This window comes from Neofelis nebulosa, chromosome 6, assembly GCF_028018385.1.
Source record: "Neofelis nebulosa isolate mNeoNeb1 chromosome 6, mNeoNeb1.pri, whole genome shotgun sequence".
Taxonomy (NCBI): Eukaryota; Metazoa; Chordata; class Mammalia; order Carnivora; family Felidae; genus Neofelis; species Neofelis nebulosa.
The window spans coordinates 11,687,162-11,705,048 of record NC_080787.1 but is presented as its reverse complement, the minus strand read 5'-3'; the positions used below and the strand labels follow the sequence as shown (position 1 = coordinate 11,705,048).

The window sequence follows — 17,887 nt, the reverse complement described above, 5'->3', positions numbered from 1 at the left end:
ATATTATAGTATTAGAGTGTTCTGAATCCGGCTGTAAACTGTACCAGTGTATCGTCTATTGGTATTGTATTTTTTATATGTTTTCAAGTTACTAGCTAGTGCCCTTTTGTTTCAGCATGAGAATTCCTTTCAGCACTTCTTATAAGGCAGGTCTGGCTGCAATGAACTCCCTCAGCTTTTATTAGGGAAAGTCCTTATCTCTCCTTCATTTCTGGAGGACGTCTTTTCTGAGTAAAGCGTTCTTGTTTGGCAGGTTTTTCTCCTTCAACACTTGAAACATGTCATCCCATTCTCTCCTGGCTCGAGAAGATTTCTGCTGAGAAATCTGCTGACGGTGTTATGGGTTTCCCTTGTATCAGAGAAATATTTTTCTCTTGATGCTTTAATTTTTTTCTTTGTCTTTGATTTTAGACCGTTTTATTATATGTCTTACTGAAAGTCATTTTAGATTGCAATCTTGAGGGCCCCTTTGAACTTCTCAAACTTGGATGTCTGAATCTGCCCGGTTTGGGAAGTTCTCAGTCATTATTTATTTAAATAAGCCTTCTACCCCTTTCTCTTAGTTTGAAACCCCAGTGACGTATAGATTGTTTCTCTTGATGGTATCCAGTAATTCCCATAGGTTTTCTTCATTCCTGTTCATTTGTTTTTGTTTTTGTTTTTGTTTTTCTTTGGCTCCTCTGACTAGCTAATTTCAAGTGATCTGTCTCTGAGCTCACTGGTTCTTTCTTCTGCTGGGACCAGTCCGTTGTGCAAGGTCTCTACTGAGTTCAGTCATTGAATTCTTCAGCTCCAAAATTTCTGTTTGACTTTTTTATGTTTTCTGTGTTAACTTGTCATTTTTTTTCTTGTGTTGTTTCTTGATCTCATTAAATTGTTTATCTGTATTCTTTTATATCTCTCTGAGCATCTTTAGAACAATTATTTTGAGTTCTGTTGGGCAATCCCTGTATCCTTTTCTTCGGGATCAGTTATTGGCAGTTCACTGTTTCCTTTGACGAAGTCCTATTTCTCTGCTGTTTCGTGATTCTGGGGCCTTGAGTAGGTGTCTGCACATTTGAAGAAACAGCCACCTCTAGCAGACTTTACGGACGGACTCCGGTAAAGAAAGATGTTTTCCTGTGGGTGGCATTGTGGTGGCATGTGCCACGACACAGATTCTGGTGGGTCAAGGCACCAAGTGCAGGGATGTGTGTGGCAGCTCTGGGTCTAGGGGGTGTGGTACCTCATCAGGTCGGGCTGCCGGGGTCCACAGCAGTCACAACCGCTTTGTCCTTGATGAGTGCTGGGAAGGGTCCAAAGAGGCTACAAGGACTGTTTAGGTCCCCAGCGGCATGTCCAGGTCTATCAGCTAGGGGTCAGGGCAGGCAGCGGTTGTGGCCAGCGCTAGCAGCGTGCACACGCCTGGCTGTAGGGGGCGGCCCTGGGTTCCCGTGTGTGGCTGGTGTACAGACACACACAGTGGCGGGGACCAGGGTGGACGGCAAGAACCAGGGCCATCTTCAGGCACAGTGGGGGTGCCTGTGGGGGTGGCCCTGACTGTCAGCATATGCTCCTATAGCTGCTGATTCTTGCCATGGGAGCACAGCAGTAGAGGCCAGTGTTGGGAGTCCACCGGAAGCAGGTACAGAGCCAGGGGGACTAGTTGCAGGGAAGTGCAGTATAATACAGGCCCGTGACACAAGACAGGCTGGAACTGGGCTCACGGGCGGGCAGAGGCCCTGGCTGTCAGTATTTCCTCCTGCAGCTACGTGGTCTCCCCGTGGGCGGGCACATGGCAGTGGAGGCCAGGGACAGGGGTTGAGTCAAGGGTGTGCAAATGTTGGCTTGGATGGGGAGGGGATCTAGTTTCAGTCGAGGCCGGTGGTGGAGGCCAGTGACAGGAGACAGGGCCGAATCTGGGCCCGCAAGCGGCCCACACAGGAGGGGCTTTGGCTGTCGGCGTGCACGTCCACGGGGGCACTGCGCCTGACAGCGGAGGCTGGTGATGGGAGTGAGGCTGTTGCAAGTGCGGGGTTGGAGGGGTTGGCCCCAGCACACACACGGTGGTGGACGTCAGCCACGGCGATCTGGGCCGGTATCTTGCATTTCTGCAGCTGCAGAGGCTTGAGGTGGCTGCCGGTCCTCACTGGCTCCGGTGGGGGTGGGTGGGGAGGATGGTGGGAAGCCAGGAGGAACTCAGGGGGCTGGGGTCAATGAAAAGCGATACCTGTGGGGTGAAAACTAGTGAAATCTTTGGGGGGGGTTCTCATTGGGTAACTGGGGGAGGGAGAAAGGGTGAGAAGAAAGGAAAGAACGGCTCTAATCCTGTCCAGACTAGTAATCTAATAACAATGATAGGCAAGCTAGCGTGTGCCGAGAACCAAGTACGTACAAGATGCTCTTCCTTTACAAATGTCAACTCATTTAATAATTATAATACAGTGATGTAGGTACAGAGGACAGAGAAGGGACTGGGTCCTGTATTCCCATGGTGGTGTCTACATTCGCCTTGGTCTTTGCAGTGAAGCAGTTGGTCAGAGATGCTACCTGGCCTGGGACCCCCTGCCTGGCATAAAGGTGGGTTTAGCTTTTCACCCGAAATGAAGGACCGTCTTTTTTTAATGTTTATTTATTTTGTGAGAGAGAACGTGCATGAGTGTGAGAAGGGCAGAGAGATGGGGAGAGAGACAATGCCAAGCAGGCTCCACGTTATAAGCGCAGAGCCCCGTGTGGGGCCCAGTCACAACGAACCACAAGATCGTGATCTGAGCTGAAATCAAGCCGGTTGCTTAACCAACTGAGCCACCTACGCACCCCAAGGACCATCTTTTTTAAAAATTAAGGTGACGTGGCATCATAATGCTCATAGACCTGTAGGATATGTTTGTGGGAAATGTGGACCCCAAATCTCTATTTCAAGCTAGGCTGAGGTAATAGAGATCTTCATCTGGAATTTAAGGATGAGGAATATAGCCTTCCTCTTGCGGAATTAATAATTATTAGAACCTGAGAGGTTGGAAGGTCCAGGGAACAATGTCTTAGGATACTGAAGTACTTGCCAGTGAATGTCTGCCAGTAGAAGATGGATGTCAAATTTCAGTTCAAGTATGTGAATAATAAGCCCCTTTGGCAAAGAGGCAGAGACCACATGCATTCTTCATGACCAAACAAGAATACCACTGCTAAAAATTGTTTCATCAATGTGTAGTGGAGTCCCCTTGGGTGAAATTCTGGCTAGAAGAGGAGCCACTTGAGAAGGATTGGTTCACACCTCCAGGAATCTCGTCAAAGTCATTCATAACTTCCAATTACACTGTGTCTGGTAGCTCTAAATGAGATATGAAAGGATGCGAAGAAAAGCACTAGAATTTTAGCCCCAAAAGAAGATTTATCTGTTTAATTAATTTGTGCACAGGGAGAAGGAACCCAAGTGTCCATCAGTAGATAAATGAATAAACAAAATGTGGTCTGTCCATACAGCGGAATACGATCAGCTTTACAAAAGGCAGGAAATTCTGGCACATGCTACAACATGGATGAACCTTGAAGACGTTGTGCTAAGTGAAGGAAGCCAGCCACAGAAAGACCAATGCTGTGTGATTCCACTCCTGTGCAGTATCAACTGCAAATTCACTGAGACAGAGGGTGGAGTGGTGGTTGCCAGGGGTTTGAGGAAGGCAAGAATAGGGAGCTTGATAGGGTGTTTCAGTTCTGGAGGCAGGTTACATGGCATCGTGTAGATACTAACACTACTAAACTTTGCACTTAAAAATGGTTATGATGAGGGGTGCCTGGGTGGCTCAGTCGGTTAAGCGTCCGACTTCGGCTCAGGTCACGATCTCGCGGTCCGTGAGTTCGAGCCCCGCGTTGGGCTCTCGGCTGATGGCTCAGAGCCTGGAGCCTGCTTCCGATTCTGTGTCTCCCTCTCTCTCTGCCCCTCCCCCGTTCATGCTCTGTCTCTCTCTGTGTCAAAAATAAATAAATGCTAAAAAAAATTTTAAAAAGATGGTTATGATGAGGCGCCTGGGTGGCTCAGCCGGTTAAGTGTCTGACTTCGGCTCAGGTCATGATCTCGTGGTTCACGAGTTCGAGCCCCGCATCGTGCTCTGTGATGACAGCTCAGAGCCTGGTTCTGTGTCTCCCTCTCTCTCTGCCCCTCCCCTGCTTGTTCTGTGTGTATGTGTCTCTCTCTCTCAAAAATAAAAATAAAAACATTTTTAAATTTTTTTAAAAAGGTTACAATAGTGAATTTTGTATTATGTGTATTTTACCACAATTTAAAAAATCACAAATAAATAAAACATTTAACCCATCAAAATCGAAATGTGCACTTAAAATCTTAATAACTTATTTCTGTGCGAAGGAAAATGCCTCCTAGAGCATTTCTGTAGCACCCTCGTGAGTGGTTTTAACACTTACATTTCTATAAACTGTGAAGCGCATTTGATTCCTCTCAAAGTTCTCTCGTAAGAGCTTAAAAAAAAAGTTATTCTACCTGAAGGAGAAGGTCTGTGTGGAAGTTCTTTGGTCTTGGCTCAGAGAGGCAGTGAATTCAGTAATGAAAATCTTATGGGTTTTTAAAATTAGTAATCATTTCACTTTTCTTGACCAATTGAACATTCTTTGTTGCAGCATTTGCACTGCAGTCTGTCTGTCTGCCTCTCTCTCCCCCCACCCCACCCCCTTCTCTCTCTTTCCTTCCCTCTCTCTCTCTCTCCCCCCCCCCCCCCACCCTTGGGTTGCTGGTCAACCAGTTGGCTTCAAGTTATCCCAGGGCCACACCCGTCCCCTCTACTCCTTTTGTAAGTCACGTCATGGGTCACCGGGCAGTTGGGTGAACGTGTGGGATGGCCACCCACTGTCAGGGCTCAGAATGCACATGCCCCATTAATGAGTCAGGGGATGAATGAGGCCTGAGGATGAACAGCACACCCATGTGAAGGCTGAGGAGTGTTGCGGGCATGGGAGGAGGCCTCCCGCATCAGGTGCTAACTGCGTACCCCATTCTCACAATGCAGCACTCATGCTGGAAACGTCCAGCTCCGACAGCTCCTCATTGGCCGTTCCTGTGGCGTCAACCTACCTCATCTGTCAACAGGTGCCTGTAGGAAGGGTGTCTCCTCCAGACACCATCACCAGACGACTTGAAGCACTCTGCCCCTTTGGTGTTCATCTCGGAGTTGAATTAAAGCAGTGAATTCTCTTCTTCCTGGGAGTAGCCTGGCGTTAGAGAGATCTATTCCAACCCCCTGCTCGTGTTTACATCGGGGTTTGAAGCTGGTTTAGATGAACATCTTCGAGACCCCAAGGCTTAGAGCGAGGAAGTATTTTTAGAGATGCTAGGCTATTCCATTCACAAGGGCGCTGTTAGAGCTGCTTTAACAAATTACTCCAAATCATGTGGCTTAAAACAGCAGCAGCTTAGTCTCTCTCGGTTCTGGTGGCCAGAAGTCGACGTGTTGGCAGAGTCAGCGTGTAACCCCTTGAGTCTCTACAGGGGAACCGTTCCCTGCCTCTCCCAACTTCCAGCGGCTCCAGATATCCTTTGACTGGGGGATATAGATTCCAGTCTCTGCCTTGTCTTCACACGGCTTCCCCTGTGTCCGAGTCTCTCAAACCTCCCTCTGCGTTTCTCTTGTAAGGACACTTGTCATTGGATGTAGGGCCCGCCCCAAACCCAGGATGATCTCATCTTGAGATCCTTAATTACATCTACAAAAATAATCTCTCTTCCAAATAAGATCCCATTCACAGGTCCCGATGCTCAGGACTTGGACACTCTTCAGCCCACTGCCGATGGACATATTTCACCGGTGATGGGAGGTGAATGGCTAAAACCTCCCTGGAGCAGTGTTGGCCATATGCTGTTCTGCACTTCTCTGTTCTCCGGGCCCTGGGTCTCCCAGCGTCAGCCCAGAAACCCAGGAACCAAGCCTCGTCCCTCCCCGCGCCCCTCTGCCCAGTCTCCCGCCTCCATGCTCTCTCTCCCTTCCAAGCTGAAAATACACTTTTCACCACATGGGCGCTGAGAAGGGAAAAGCATTTTGCCAAGGTTACACATCGAGTTGGCAGAGGCGGGGCTGGGGTTCAGAGTTCCTGCTTCCGAATCCAGCGTCCTCTCTGAAATGGTTATTTTAAAATAGTATCACTGCGGTTATAAAGCACGGGGAGCAGAGCCTTCGAATGAGAACGTTGGGCTTCCTGCACTCCTGGCAGGCTTTCTAGGCTGTTTTCAAAGAAACTTCTCGGCCTGTCAACATTCTCACCAGCCCCTCTTACCTTCCGAGCGTCACAGGCACGACAACGTGCGGGCAGACGCGCTTCTCACAAGCTCCTCAGCCAGTAGCTCTGTCGGCAATTTTTCATGTCTCGTCTCCAAGGCATATGATGGCAGAGACTCTCCGGCAGCTGAGCCGCACGCTAGCTCTGTGAACTGGGCTGTCAATTTTTATTTTAATCCTCCTTTATTCACAGTTTGATTTCATTTAGGATTGGCCTCCCTTCCTGTTCAAATGCCAGGCCTACGGCCCCACACTCCCTGGCACAGCTAGATCTAGTCATCACTGCAAAGAAAGAACCCTGCCCCTCGACTCTCGGAGGGGAGTTTGGCTCCCGTGTTAACTCAGTCTTCCTGGGCAGCTCTGAGTCCGGGGCCACAGTCGGGAGGGAGCAACGAGGGATCCCTTCTTCACTGCCTGTTTCCTGGAACCACACCAGCTTGGAAGTGGTTTCTTTTCTTTCTTCTTCTAATACCCAGTTTGCTTTCCCATGTTCTTGAGGAGTAGGAATACACAGACCACGTTGTACATCTCCGGAATGGTAGCCCTGGCGAAAAGGTTTTACAAGGGAGATGATGAATATTCTGACTCTGGCCTTTGAGCGCTTATGAAGTCAGAAGATGCGTCCTTTGGTAAAAGGAGTCATCTCAGGTGAAACACAAAGGCTCGGAGCTGATCCTTGAGCAAACGCCAAGTAGATATATAGTGTAGAAAACCAGAAAGGATGCCTTGGTGAGCATCCGGGACCGGCAGGAGCCCCATCTCAGCAAGGAAGGGCCTGAGTGCACCTTTCGGGCTGCCCCCTCCGTGAGCACCCCCGAACGTCATTCCTCTTGCAGCCTGTGTTCCCTGATTTGCTTGATGTAAACCCGCTCTACACGCCTGCCTCTTTGTAAAGCTCATTTGCAGTCAGTTTTTGCCGTCCTCGTCGTCATCGTGATTTTCTAAATCAAGGAGATTAAAGCCTAAGAAAAGTAGATGCAAACCTGAGATCAAGTATGAGCTGACTGGAAAGCCCCCCTTTCAGGAATAGTCGGGGAATAAGGTGAACTAGACACACAGTGCTCAATGCAGGCCCTAGCCAGCCGAGCAGAGGTCGAATGAGGTTCCAGTCTTCTGCTTCCCAACAGAGGGCCGGGAGCCAGAGTATGCTCCACCTCTGGGTATACTCAGATTTAGATCAGGTGGGTCTATAAAAGGGGGACATGTGGATTCCTGAAGTTTCCCCCACTTCTCAAGCTCAAATACTATCCTCTCAAAGTCTGTCCGGGTTTCCTCACCATATATTCCAAGTCATCGGTTTCTTCTCACGTACAGCCGGGAATGGGACCTGGTACCTTTTCTGAGGCCCGTGGAAATGGCAAAATTGAGGCTCAGAAATGAAGAAATTTGCTAACACTCACACAGTCAGGGTGACTCACAGCCAGGACTCAACACTAGGAATTCCAACTGTATGGCCGGTGTCTTTTCTCTATGTGGGGGAAGATAAGAAAGCATTTTAGGTACACAGAGTCTGAGCTGCCAACATGGCACCCATTTGGGGATACACAACAGGTAATAATGGGTCAAGGTGGAGAGAAAAGTCTAGGCTAGTAATGTCAACTTGGAAGTCATTTGCTTGAAAGTTATGAGGCCGATGTGAACGAGGGAAGCAAAAACGTGATGATAAATCCCGAAAAGAATCCTCCAATTTAGGGAGTGAAGGACAAAATGTGAGTAGGCAAAGGACCTAAAAGGAGCAGTCAGAGAGGTAGGGAGAAAAACCAGTAAGGGCTAGTGCTGTAGAAACTAAGTTAAGATGGAGTCATAAGAAGAAAAAGGTGGTCAGGAGGGTTTCATTGAAGATATCAGTTTGTAGGGGGTAAGACCCAAGAAGTGTCCGTTGAATTAAATAGCTAGATCTCTTTTCTGAGTTCTATACTTGTATACTTGACATGTTTACTTGACTTCCCAAAAGTACAATCTACAATCTACAATTGATCTACAATCAAGTTGTAGATTCATATGTCCTGAAGTTCTGTCTTCCTCTCTACACTCCAGTCCCCAAATCTGATGCCCCTCCAACATTCTTATTTCAGTGAATGTGTCTATCATCTATGGGGTTATCCCAAAGTAGCCACTGGTAACAACTTCTTCCTCACCTACTGCATACAATCCAACATCTTCCTAGCTGAAAGGGAGGCTGAGAAATTGGCCAGGGTTGGCTTGGACCAGGGCTTGGGAAATATTTTCTGTACAGGGCCAGGTAGTAAATATTTGAGGCTTTGCAGGCCATATGCTTTCTGTTGCAGCTACTCTCATCTATCCTTGGAGTATGAAAACAGCCATAGACAATAAGTAAGTGAATGGGTATGTCTGTGTTCCATCAGTCTTTTATTTACACAAGCCGGTGATGGGCTGGATTTGGCCCAGGGGTAGTTTGCCAACCTCTGGCTTAGATGAAACACAGACTCCTTCTAAGAGGTGGGCACGCTGTCATTTCAAACAGTCCTGATTATGTGAGCAAGAAGTTAGAGGAGACTGGCTCTTGGTGGGCCATTAACGGTGCCCCTCTCCTGGTCTGCGACACCCACGTCTCAGACATGACAACTGCCCCTCCCGATGGCCGGCAACTACAAACTATTGGAAGTCTTTGTTGAATTATGGAAGATGTTTGTTTGGCGTTTAATAAAGAGTGCAGTGGAATGTTTTTTCCCCCTGACTATTGCCAGTAGTAGACAGACACTGATCAGAGACTTTTGGCAAAGGGACTCGCTAATTCTACAAGACACCAAATTATGAAATTTCTAAACTGATGCTCTGGCTCTTGACACTTGATGGAAGGAAGAGTAGGGTTGAAGGAGCTGGAGGCTGGGGGTGGGAGGGGGGTTGTAAGGCCAGAGCACCTGTGCTGGGGTATATGTTAATTTGTTTGGAAATATTTATCTATGCATACATAGATGGTGCACTTGATGAGTAACTATATTTGTGCTGCACTTACATGCTTTTTCTCTGCCTTTAATGCAATCAGTGCACATTATGGAGGCATGAATATGCAAATGTTGAATAAAGCTTGAATTTTTTAATTAAAAAAGCTAAATCAGGGGAATTATAAGCACCCAATTTAACATTTTTAAATATGAAATGAAATGTTCTCCTTCATTCCCATTCATTGCCATGGATTTTGTTGATATTCAGCATGGAACTTGATTATTTTATGCCTATCTGTTTTTAAAGGAGTTGGCATGGATTTTGGTGAGATCAAGGAGAGTTGCGGGGGGGGGGGCTGTCTAAGGAGGGGAAGGGTAAGAGTGAGAGGGAGACGACTGTGTGAAGAATGACTTCTTTCCTGTCCTGCTTGATGTTGCTGGCACATGAAGCAGCTTATGGCTTGTATATTTTCAAAGAGTATCAGCATATAAATACCCCGTTGGGAATTAAATTTCCAAAAGGAAGCCTTTTCCCCACTCAATCTTCTCTTAATTTAGAAAAAATTACTTTTAAATTGATGTAACACAGCAGCTTATAACAGTTACATTATTCTCCCCCAGGAATAAATGTAGGCTTCTTTCTGTTTCCTTTTCAAAGTGGCAAACAAATGCTCTCTCTTCGGGCTTCACCCTTTCTGAGAAGGAAAGGGAACTTCTCTACTGGCTCGGTGTTAGAGTCCACGTTGCAATCGGTTGATTATCTATTAAGCACTTACTCATGTGGGATTCAGCATAGTCCATGATTATATTACAGAGACTCATGCCAGGCTCCTTGGCATGAGAATCTTCCATGGTCTAGATAGCCGGGTGATCTTGGCCAAGTGGCTGGTCATGATATCAATAGTCAGTATCCTTTCTAATTATGCTGCAGTTTATTCACAGTACTTCTGCCTGTGTGTCCTCGTTTAATTTGAAAACTGTCTCTGGGCCTCAGGAGGAGAATGGGTCAGGCCCCTTTTAGGTCCCCTTTGGAGCTACCATTTTTGAGTTCCATAAGGTGTTTGAGTGGGGATTAAAAAAAGAAAGGGCTAGACTAATGATGCCTGCCCACATGTCACCCTAATTGAGATGCTAGTGTGAACAAGTAGTGGGAAAGCTAGTGTGCACTGGTGAAACAATGCTCAGTCCATGCTCGCCAGTAAACGAACTCTCAGAATTTATAAAGCTTTCCACTTAGGTTTCCTGGTTTGGTCACTTTACAAGAGAAATCCCTCCTGTAGCTTATTTTATTCCTCACATTTTATACCAGTTCCATCGTCATAGTTCACGACATGCAGTCTGAAATTCTCTAAAGAATGTGAAATTGTTTGAGGCACCTGGGTGGCTCAGTTGGTTAAGCGTCCGACTCTTGGTTCTGGCTTGGGTCCTGATCTCACAGTTGGTGAGATTGAGCCCTGCATCACACTCTGCACTGGCAGTGGGGAGCCTGCTTAGGATTCTCTCTCTTTCTCTCTCTCTCTCTCTCTCTCTCTGCCCCCACTGTGTGCATGTGCTCACTCTCTCTCTCTCTCTCTCTCTCTCTCTCTCTCTCTCTGTCTCACAAAACATTAAAAAGAAAAAAAGAGGGGCGCCTGGGTGGCTCAGTCGGTTAAGTGTCTGACTTCAGCTCAGGTCATGATCTCGCGGTCTGTGGGTCCGAGCCCCACGTCGGGCTCTGTGCTGACGGCTCGGAGCCTGGAGCCTGTTTCAGATTCTGTGTCTCCCTCTCTCTCTGACCCTCCCCTGTTCATGCTCTGTCTCTCTCTGTCTCAAAAATAAATAAACGTTAAAAAAAGAAAAAAGAAAAAAGAAAAAAAGAATGTGATATTCTTCAAAGGCTGAGGTCCTTTCTACCACACTGGAGGAAATGAAGTGCTCAGTGAGTAACTGAATGATCTAATGAGTACTGACATCAAATTTGTAGCTATGACAAGATTTCAATGCGTATCTCTTTACTATCTTGTCTCTCTTTTTTTTTTAGTTTATTTATTTTGAGAGAGAAGAGAGAACCTGCATGCATGAGTGGGGGAGGGACAGAGAGGGAGAGAGAAAGAATCCCAAGCAGGCTCCCCACTGTCAGCGTAGAGCCTGAACTCACAAACCGTGAGATCATGACCTGAGCTGAAATCAAGGGTTGGACTCTTAACTCTGAGCCACCCAGCTGCCCCTATCACACATCATCTTTTCTGATGGAGGTGTAGCAAGATATTACTTTGGTAATACCCAGTTTAAACTAACCGTTGATGTTATTTATACCCAAGTGAGGGGGGGAGAAAAAAAAAAAAAATATATATATATATATATATATATATAATGTTTTTAAATAAATGGTTTCTTTTGGAATAATTTCTAGATTTACAGAAAATTTGTAAAGGTAACACAGAGAGTTCCCGTACCCCTCACCCAGTTCTTCCTAATGTTAACATCTTATGTTAACCATCGTACATTTGTCAAACCTAAAAAACCACTATTGATACATTACTTCTAACTAAACTCTAGACTTTATTTGGATTTCACCAGTTTTAGGAAAACATTTCTAAGTCTCAGATGTCTGAGTTTGTATATGAGGTCAGCTCAGCTGTTTCAAATTCTGTGAACCTGAGTTTATGGGATCAATGTTATTGGATCACAGAATGCCACATTAGTAAAGAATTGTAGAATCTACATAGTGCTTACACATTTTTTTTAAACATTTTTGTTTATTATTGAGAGACAGAGCATGAGCATGAGCATGGGAGGGGCAGAGAGGGGGGAGACACAGAATCCGAAGCAAGCTCCAGGCTCCGAGCTGTCAGCACAGAGCCCGACGTGGGGCTCGAACTCACGAACCGTGAGATCGTGACCTGAGCCAAAGCCAGACGCTTAACCGGCTGAGCCACCCAGACGCCCCAGTGCCTACACATTTTTATGAAGAAGGCAAATAAGCTCTTTGGGGAAACTAAAACTACACAGGCCGACATGACTAGTTTTACATAGCACGCTCTACCCAATGACTCCAAATGATGGTCACTTCACCATAGTGAGAAAGAATCCTTGTATACAGATAATACACTCGTGCCACATCGAAATGAAAAGTTCCTTACGTTGTAACATGTAGAAAGGTCCCAATTCTCACGGTCCTTTTAATCTACTCAAGGAGGAATTTTGTGGCATGAGCCATGGAAGAACAGACGGGTGGACTTTAAGAAAGGGATACGATTGAGGTGTATTTCCAGCTTGCAGTGCATCCGCGGAGAAGTGAGTCATCCCCAAACCATCCGGGTTTCCCGGGGGTAGGCATTTCATTTGGGCTGGCTGTGTGGATATGAGTTAATCCCAGGTACATGTAAGATGGTGTGATCTTACACGTCAACACAGCAAGGAGTGCAGGAAACACTCTGTCAACACGCATAACCGTGAGTCCGTCTACAGCTGATGCCTCTAAGCCATCTTATTGAGGAGCAGGGCGACCAGAATACATTTCGCCCTCGCAGTACAGATGGATACCAGGAAACCGAGCAGATGCATTGTGGCTAATCAGGCAGAGGCACAGCAGGGTAACTAAAAGCTAGGATTCACATGCCTCCGTGAACCTTAATTAAAGAGCTCGGTGCCTCCTTTCGTTTTATCTGTTGCCAGTGTCTGGTCTCCTCTTGTGATAGTTTTTTGGTTTTTGTTTCTGTAAGTAACTATCCATTTGCTGTGAGAATCTAACGGAGAGACAGCAGAGCGCTATGTCTCTGAACGAGCAGCGTGATGGTCGTGGCTGCCCAAGAGTTAAGGAGATTCTGTTCCTGCAGCTGCAAACCGATGCTCGCAAGAGCCAAGCACAGAGGAGGCAGGAGAGGGTGGGAGGAGGAATCCAGGCTACCTCCGAATTCATCCCGCGCTGTCTTACGCAACAGCCAACAGAAACCAAATGTACTTAAGGGAGAGAGAGCTAAATTATTGAGTAGACTCCTAACAGCAGGCGAGTGGAAAAGACATCTGCAGATTTGTGTTTCACGCCCCAGTAATAAATACAGTGTTGAGAGAAGAAATCTGTCCTGGCAAACGTGTGGGGGTGGGGACAGACTCTGCTAACAGGCTGGCTTTTCCACCTTGATGAGATTTGAGGCAAAGGTTGTTGGCTGGGTCCAGCGTTCTTCCATGTGAGCTGGAGAAGGGAAAGAGGTGGGAAAGAGATACTGGGACTTGTAAATAACTAGGTTTCCTATGGTTGGGAGATTGACCCCATGGCCGTTCCAGAGAAGCCCTGAAGAAGTTGCATCCTGTGGAGAATGTATCTCCATGCAGGGGCTGGATTAAGGGGTCAGCCCTCAAGCTTCTTGAGGCCAAGAACAATCTCCATAAATGTTTCTTGGGCCTCGTTTGGTAGGTGCCTCTCACTGGCACAGACTCACATATGTTGCTGGAAGGCCATGGAAAGAGATATTTCCTACTGGCACTTTGCATGGAAAGATCAACGGGTACCCTTGGAAAGAGCATCGAGTTAGGAGTCCGGAGTCCTGAGCTCTGTTTGCAGTCCACCTTTTAAAGAAGACACTTGTCAAAGGAACTTAACCTCTGTCTGTGTCGATTTCTCAGGACAATCCTATTTCGTGATGACAGAGGCTAAGGATGGGCTAGTCAAACTGCTGTGGGCTGTGTTGCCCCTTTACACTGTCATCATACCTAAACCGAGATAAATCCATATTTTTAGAAAACTATCTCATGCCACTACCCCCTTCCGTTATCCCCAGTGCAATGAACTCCAATTACAGGGATTAGACCAGAGGCATCTAGACATGAAAGTATTCAGATGGTTTGGGCAGTGGGCCTGGGTGTGAAATCACCCCTATTTAAAAAACCCCTAATGCGATGCCCCTTCAGAGCGTTGTGCTCACTCATCACTAAGAGCATACAATTCCAGTGACCAGGGCTCAGTGACCTCGTTCCCGCATCCTGCAGTGCCTGCGTGACCCCAGATCCCCACTCCTATCCCCAGGCCCTCAGACCATCTGGCTTCATATTCTGGATCGTGATATCGACCTCAGGTCTGCCATGTTCCGGTGACCCATTGGTCTCTTCCCAGTATGCTTCTCTGTAGAATACAATAGCTCCAAAATGGTGATAGAAATGAGTCTTGACATGTGTGGGTTGAAGCCTGGTGTTCAGTCAATTATAATTAGTAAGTTATTAAGTCAGGCCAGAAACAGAAGCATGGGTTGGTCTCATTGTAATCTTGAATCTCACAAGAGGCCAGCATGGGAGATTTATGCAGCCCATATTTGGAGAAACCCACCATGCATTTTCTCCTAGTAGAAAAAGACTGGGGGAGAAACCATCGTGGCCCCCTTCTCCTAGTGTCGTAACGGATTTTTCTTTAAAGCATTTATCTTTTGAGAGTACAAACTGCTGTATTATCCTTAGCTGAGTTACTTGTAAACCACAGAGTCTGAGGTTCATAAAAGAAACATTGACGTTGTAATGAGTGAAGATTGATCAGTTGTAAATTGGACTGGTAGAAGGCACCTTCATTTTCCTTGAAATTGAATCTTGAAACATATAATTCCCCGTTCTTGATTTTTTTTTGACCTATACTGCAGGCCCGCGTACAATACAGGGTGGAAAGTATGGATGTAGATTGCTCATTTTGACTGGAGACACTAGTTGACTGGCCTAGAGGCTCTTAGGCTTCTGGAAGCCTTCATTCTGCAGCTTATGTGTTTATTTAGGTTTATTGGGCAAGTTTGGGTTCTGGTTCGTTATATCCCTGCACCCACTATCATTCACGTGTCTCCAGAGGGCCAGTGCTGACAGGTTCTCAATAGAACATCTTGGAGAAGTGCACCCTGTGCGTTCTCATCAGCTCTGGAAGGGTGTTTCTTGCATTGGTTGGGATTTGAGTTCGCCTGGGTGACTCAGCATCGGAGGCTGAATGAGCACGCTGAATTTGCTCCAGGGCGTTTTGAGGAGCATTGGGGTTAGAGAGCTGTTACAGCCCTTGCACTTTTTGCCTCTTGTCCTTATGATTCAGCCAGAGACAAAAATCTAACTCCCGTTGGTGGGTGCTATCATCTGGGAAGCTGAGGACAGCCCCGTGGAGCAGTCATGGTCCACTGCTGGAGAAGAGTGTAAATGGCAAAGAGAGAAGCTAAAACATGACAGCACATGAGTGCACCCTCAACCAGCTCTCTTATCGTTGCACTAACTGGAAATAACCTTTTCAGCAGATGGCTTCGGGGGCATTTCACCTTCACCTCGGTACAGCGTTCCATTTGCAGCCATGTCTGTCCGGGTGTCTCTGCTTTCTAATTCATTAGGTGATTTTTTTTTTTTTTTTTAAGTTGGTCAGTTAGATTTTGGCTACAGACACTCTGAATCCATGAATAATGTGACCGTCCCCCAGTCTAGGCCTCAGGATGCCATCACTTGAGACAACATGGAGGTGATGGACCAAGGAACAGACTCATGATGCGTTACCCTTCACTTCTCCCTCCCTCACCCACCCCACCCAGCTCCCACATGGATGCCTTGGTTTATTTTATTTTATTTTATTTTATTTTATTTTATTTTATTTTATTTTATTTTATTTTATTTATTTTTTAAAGTTTTTATCTACTTAGAGCTTGGGCTCACAAGTGAGCAGGGAAGGGGCAGAGAGAGAGAGAAAGAGAGAGAGAATCCCACGCAGGCTCCACACGGTCAGCAAAGAACTCACAGACCATGAGATCATGACCTGAGCCGCAATCGAGAGTCGGATGCCCAACTGACTGAGCCACCCAGGCACCCCATGTATTCCCTGTTTTAAATGCAGCATATTGGCGTTCTGCCAGAAAGGATGAGTGTGACCGCTGAAATGTGGTAGAAAGGAGCCGACCAGGCCCCAGGCCTCTGACCCCTCTTGCCCTTCCTACTGCCTGTCTTCAGTCCATATCTATGCCTGTCTAACCCCTTCTGACCAGGTGCAATGCAGTCTCTTAGGAAACCAAGACCTCCAAGGCTTATGATGTGACTCTATCCTCAGGTTCTTTGGCTTTTTTCTTTCCTGACTCATTGGAAGGCCTTTCCAGCTTATCACCACAGCTGTCTTGAGGCCCCCGCCCCTTTCACAGATAGCTCTGGGATTCAGATTCAGAACTCAGGCAACCATCCTTGCCACCCTGCCTTTGACCCTCTATAGGGACAGCACAGTCCGGAGTTGTTTTAAACATTCCCTAAAAGCTTTAAGGACAAGCAGACAAAACTGTATGCATCTCTAAAATGGTTTGGAAAGCCCAGGATGGGGCTGATTAAGAGGAACTTGGCCATGGGGAGGTCAAGGTTCTTGGCTTTCCCTTAACTCAGCTGGTCTCTAATATCTATGATGCTTGAGATTGCCCTAAATGGTGTGTGAAAACTTCCCCTTACAATAACTACACTATTGCAACTCCCAGATCTTGTCACACGAGCAGAGTGCCCATTTCTAAACCTTTCCCTTATAAATCTCTCAAATTCAAGGGTCTCTGAAGAGTTTCTGGGCATTAAACAGAATCTCCTGAATCCAAACAGTAGCAGGTAGGTTAACCAGGAGAGCTCCTTAACTAGTCAGGGCTCTCAGATGGCTGTGAGTTAGCTCTTCATGGCAGAAGCAGTTAAAGCAAAAGCCACTGAGGAGTCTGTGGGGACGATAGAAGGGTTTAACGGGCATAGATGTCAGGCAGCCTCTTAGATGGCCCCCAGGGACCCCACCTCCTGGTGTTCAGGCCCTTGTGGAATCCCCCCTTTTAAGTGTGGGTTGAACCTTATGACTTGCCTCTAATAAATAGAGGGCGTAATGGGATATCATGTCTGATATTGTTATGGAACCAGGCTGGATTGCTGGAGGGGAACCACCAAACGACACTCAGAGATCTTGGCGGATCGGGGTTTTATTTCACACCAGCGGGCTCAGAGGAGATCCTTCTGCAGAGGTCTGAGTCCCGAGCACAAGCATGGGGAACAATTTACCATCTGTTACTTCTGCATTCCGCATTAGTAGTAATTGGGTATATGCAGCAAGTGGGGCAGAAAGAAGAACCCGGAAGAGGAATCTCTAAGCTAGGGACTAGAGCTTATGTTAGTCCCGTCGGCCATCTTATGGTGCATAACTTTACTTATTTTCCCAAAAATGCTAGTTTGCAAAAGATGGTGACTTCTGTGTTGTTTGTATTCCTTCTCTTGTGCTCTTCTTTGTTGGACGAAGTCAGCCGCCATATTGTGAGCTGCTGTGTGGAGAGACTCACATTGGAAGGAATCAGAGGGAGGCCCCCGGCCGACAGTTCATGAGGACTGACTCCTGCCAACAATCGCTAGAGTGGACTTGGAGGCAGATTTTTCCCCAGTCCAGCCTTCAGATGACCACAACCTCTGTCCCTCCACCCCCTCCCCCGGGATTGCAGCTTTTCGGCAACCCTGAGGCAGAAGACCCAGGTAAGCTGCACCCAGATTCCTGACGGTTAGAAACTGTGAGATTATAAACGATGCCGTTTCAAGCCAAGTTTTGGGGGCATTTGTTAGGTGGCGGTAGATAACTAATCCAGCTTGTTGAATTGTTGACCTCTGGTATCCTTCCCAGACCTGGGATTTTACGAGTTCTCAGGGGTTAAAAAAAGGAATGAGGCTCAAAGGTATCAACTATATTGATGCCCACGTTGTTCTTTTCTTTCTCCTCTCTTCTTAATAAGCCCAATAAATAGT

At 46.7% G+C, this 17,887-nt stretch overlaps 1 protein-coding gene across 6 annotated transcripts in view; it reads left to right on the top strand.

Annotated features, from left to right (window-relative positions):
* CDKAL1 (CDK5 regulatory subunit associated protein 1 like 1) overlaps positions 1-17,658 on the top strand; it is a 711,422-nt gene extending 693,764 nt beyond the window's left edge. For 5 of the 6 annotated variants that reach the window (XM_058732865.1, XM_058732859.1, XM_058732860.1 and 2 more), the window contains one exon: positions 17,398-17,658. In XM_058732865.1, the coding sequence (XP_058588848.1) occupies positions 17,398-17,643 (246 nt within the window). In that variant the 3' untranslated portion in view covers positions 17,644-17,658. Of the gene's footprint in view, positions 1-17,393 lie in introns of all 6 variants that reach the window. The other variant, XM_058732864.1, reaches the window with a different exon arrangement.
* The last annotated feature ends 229 nt before the right edge of the window (positions 17,659-17,887 follow it).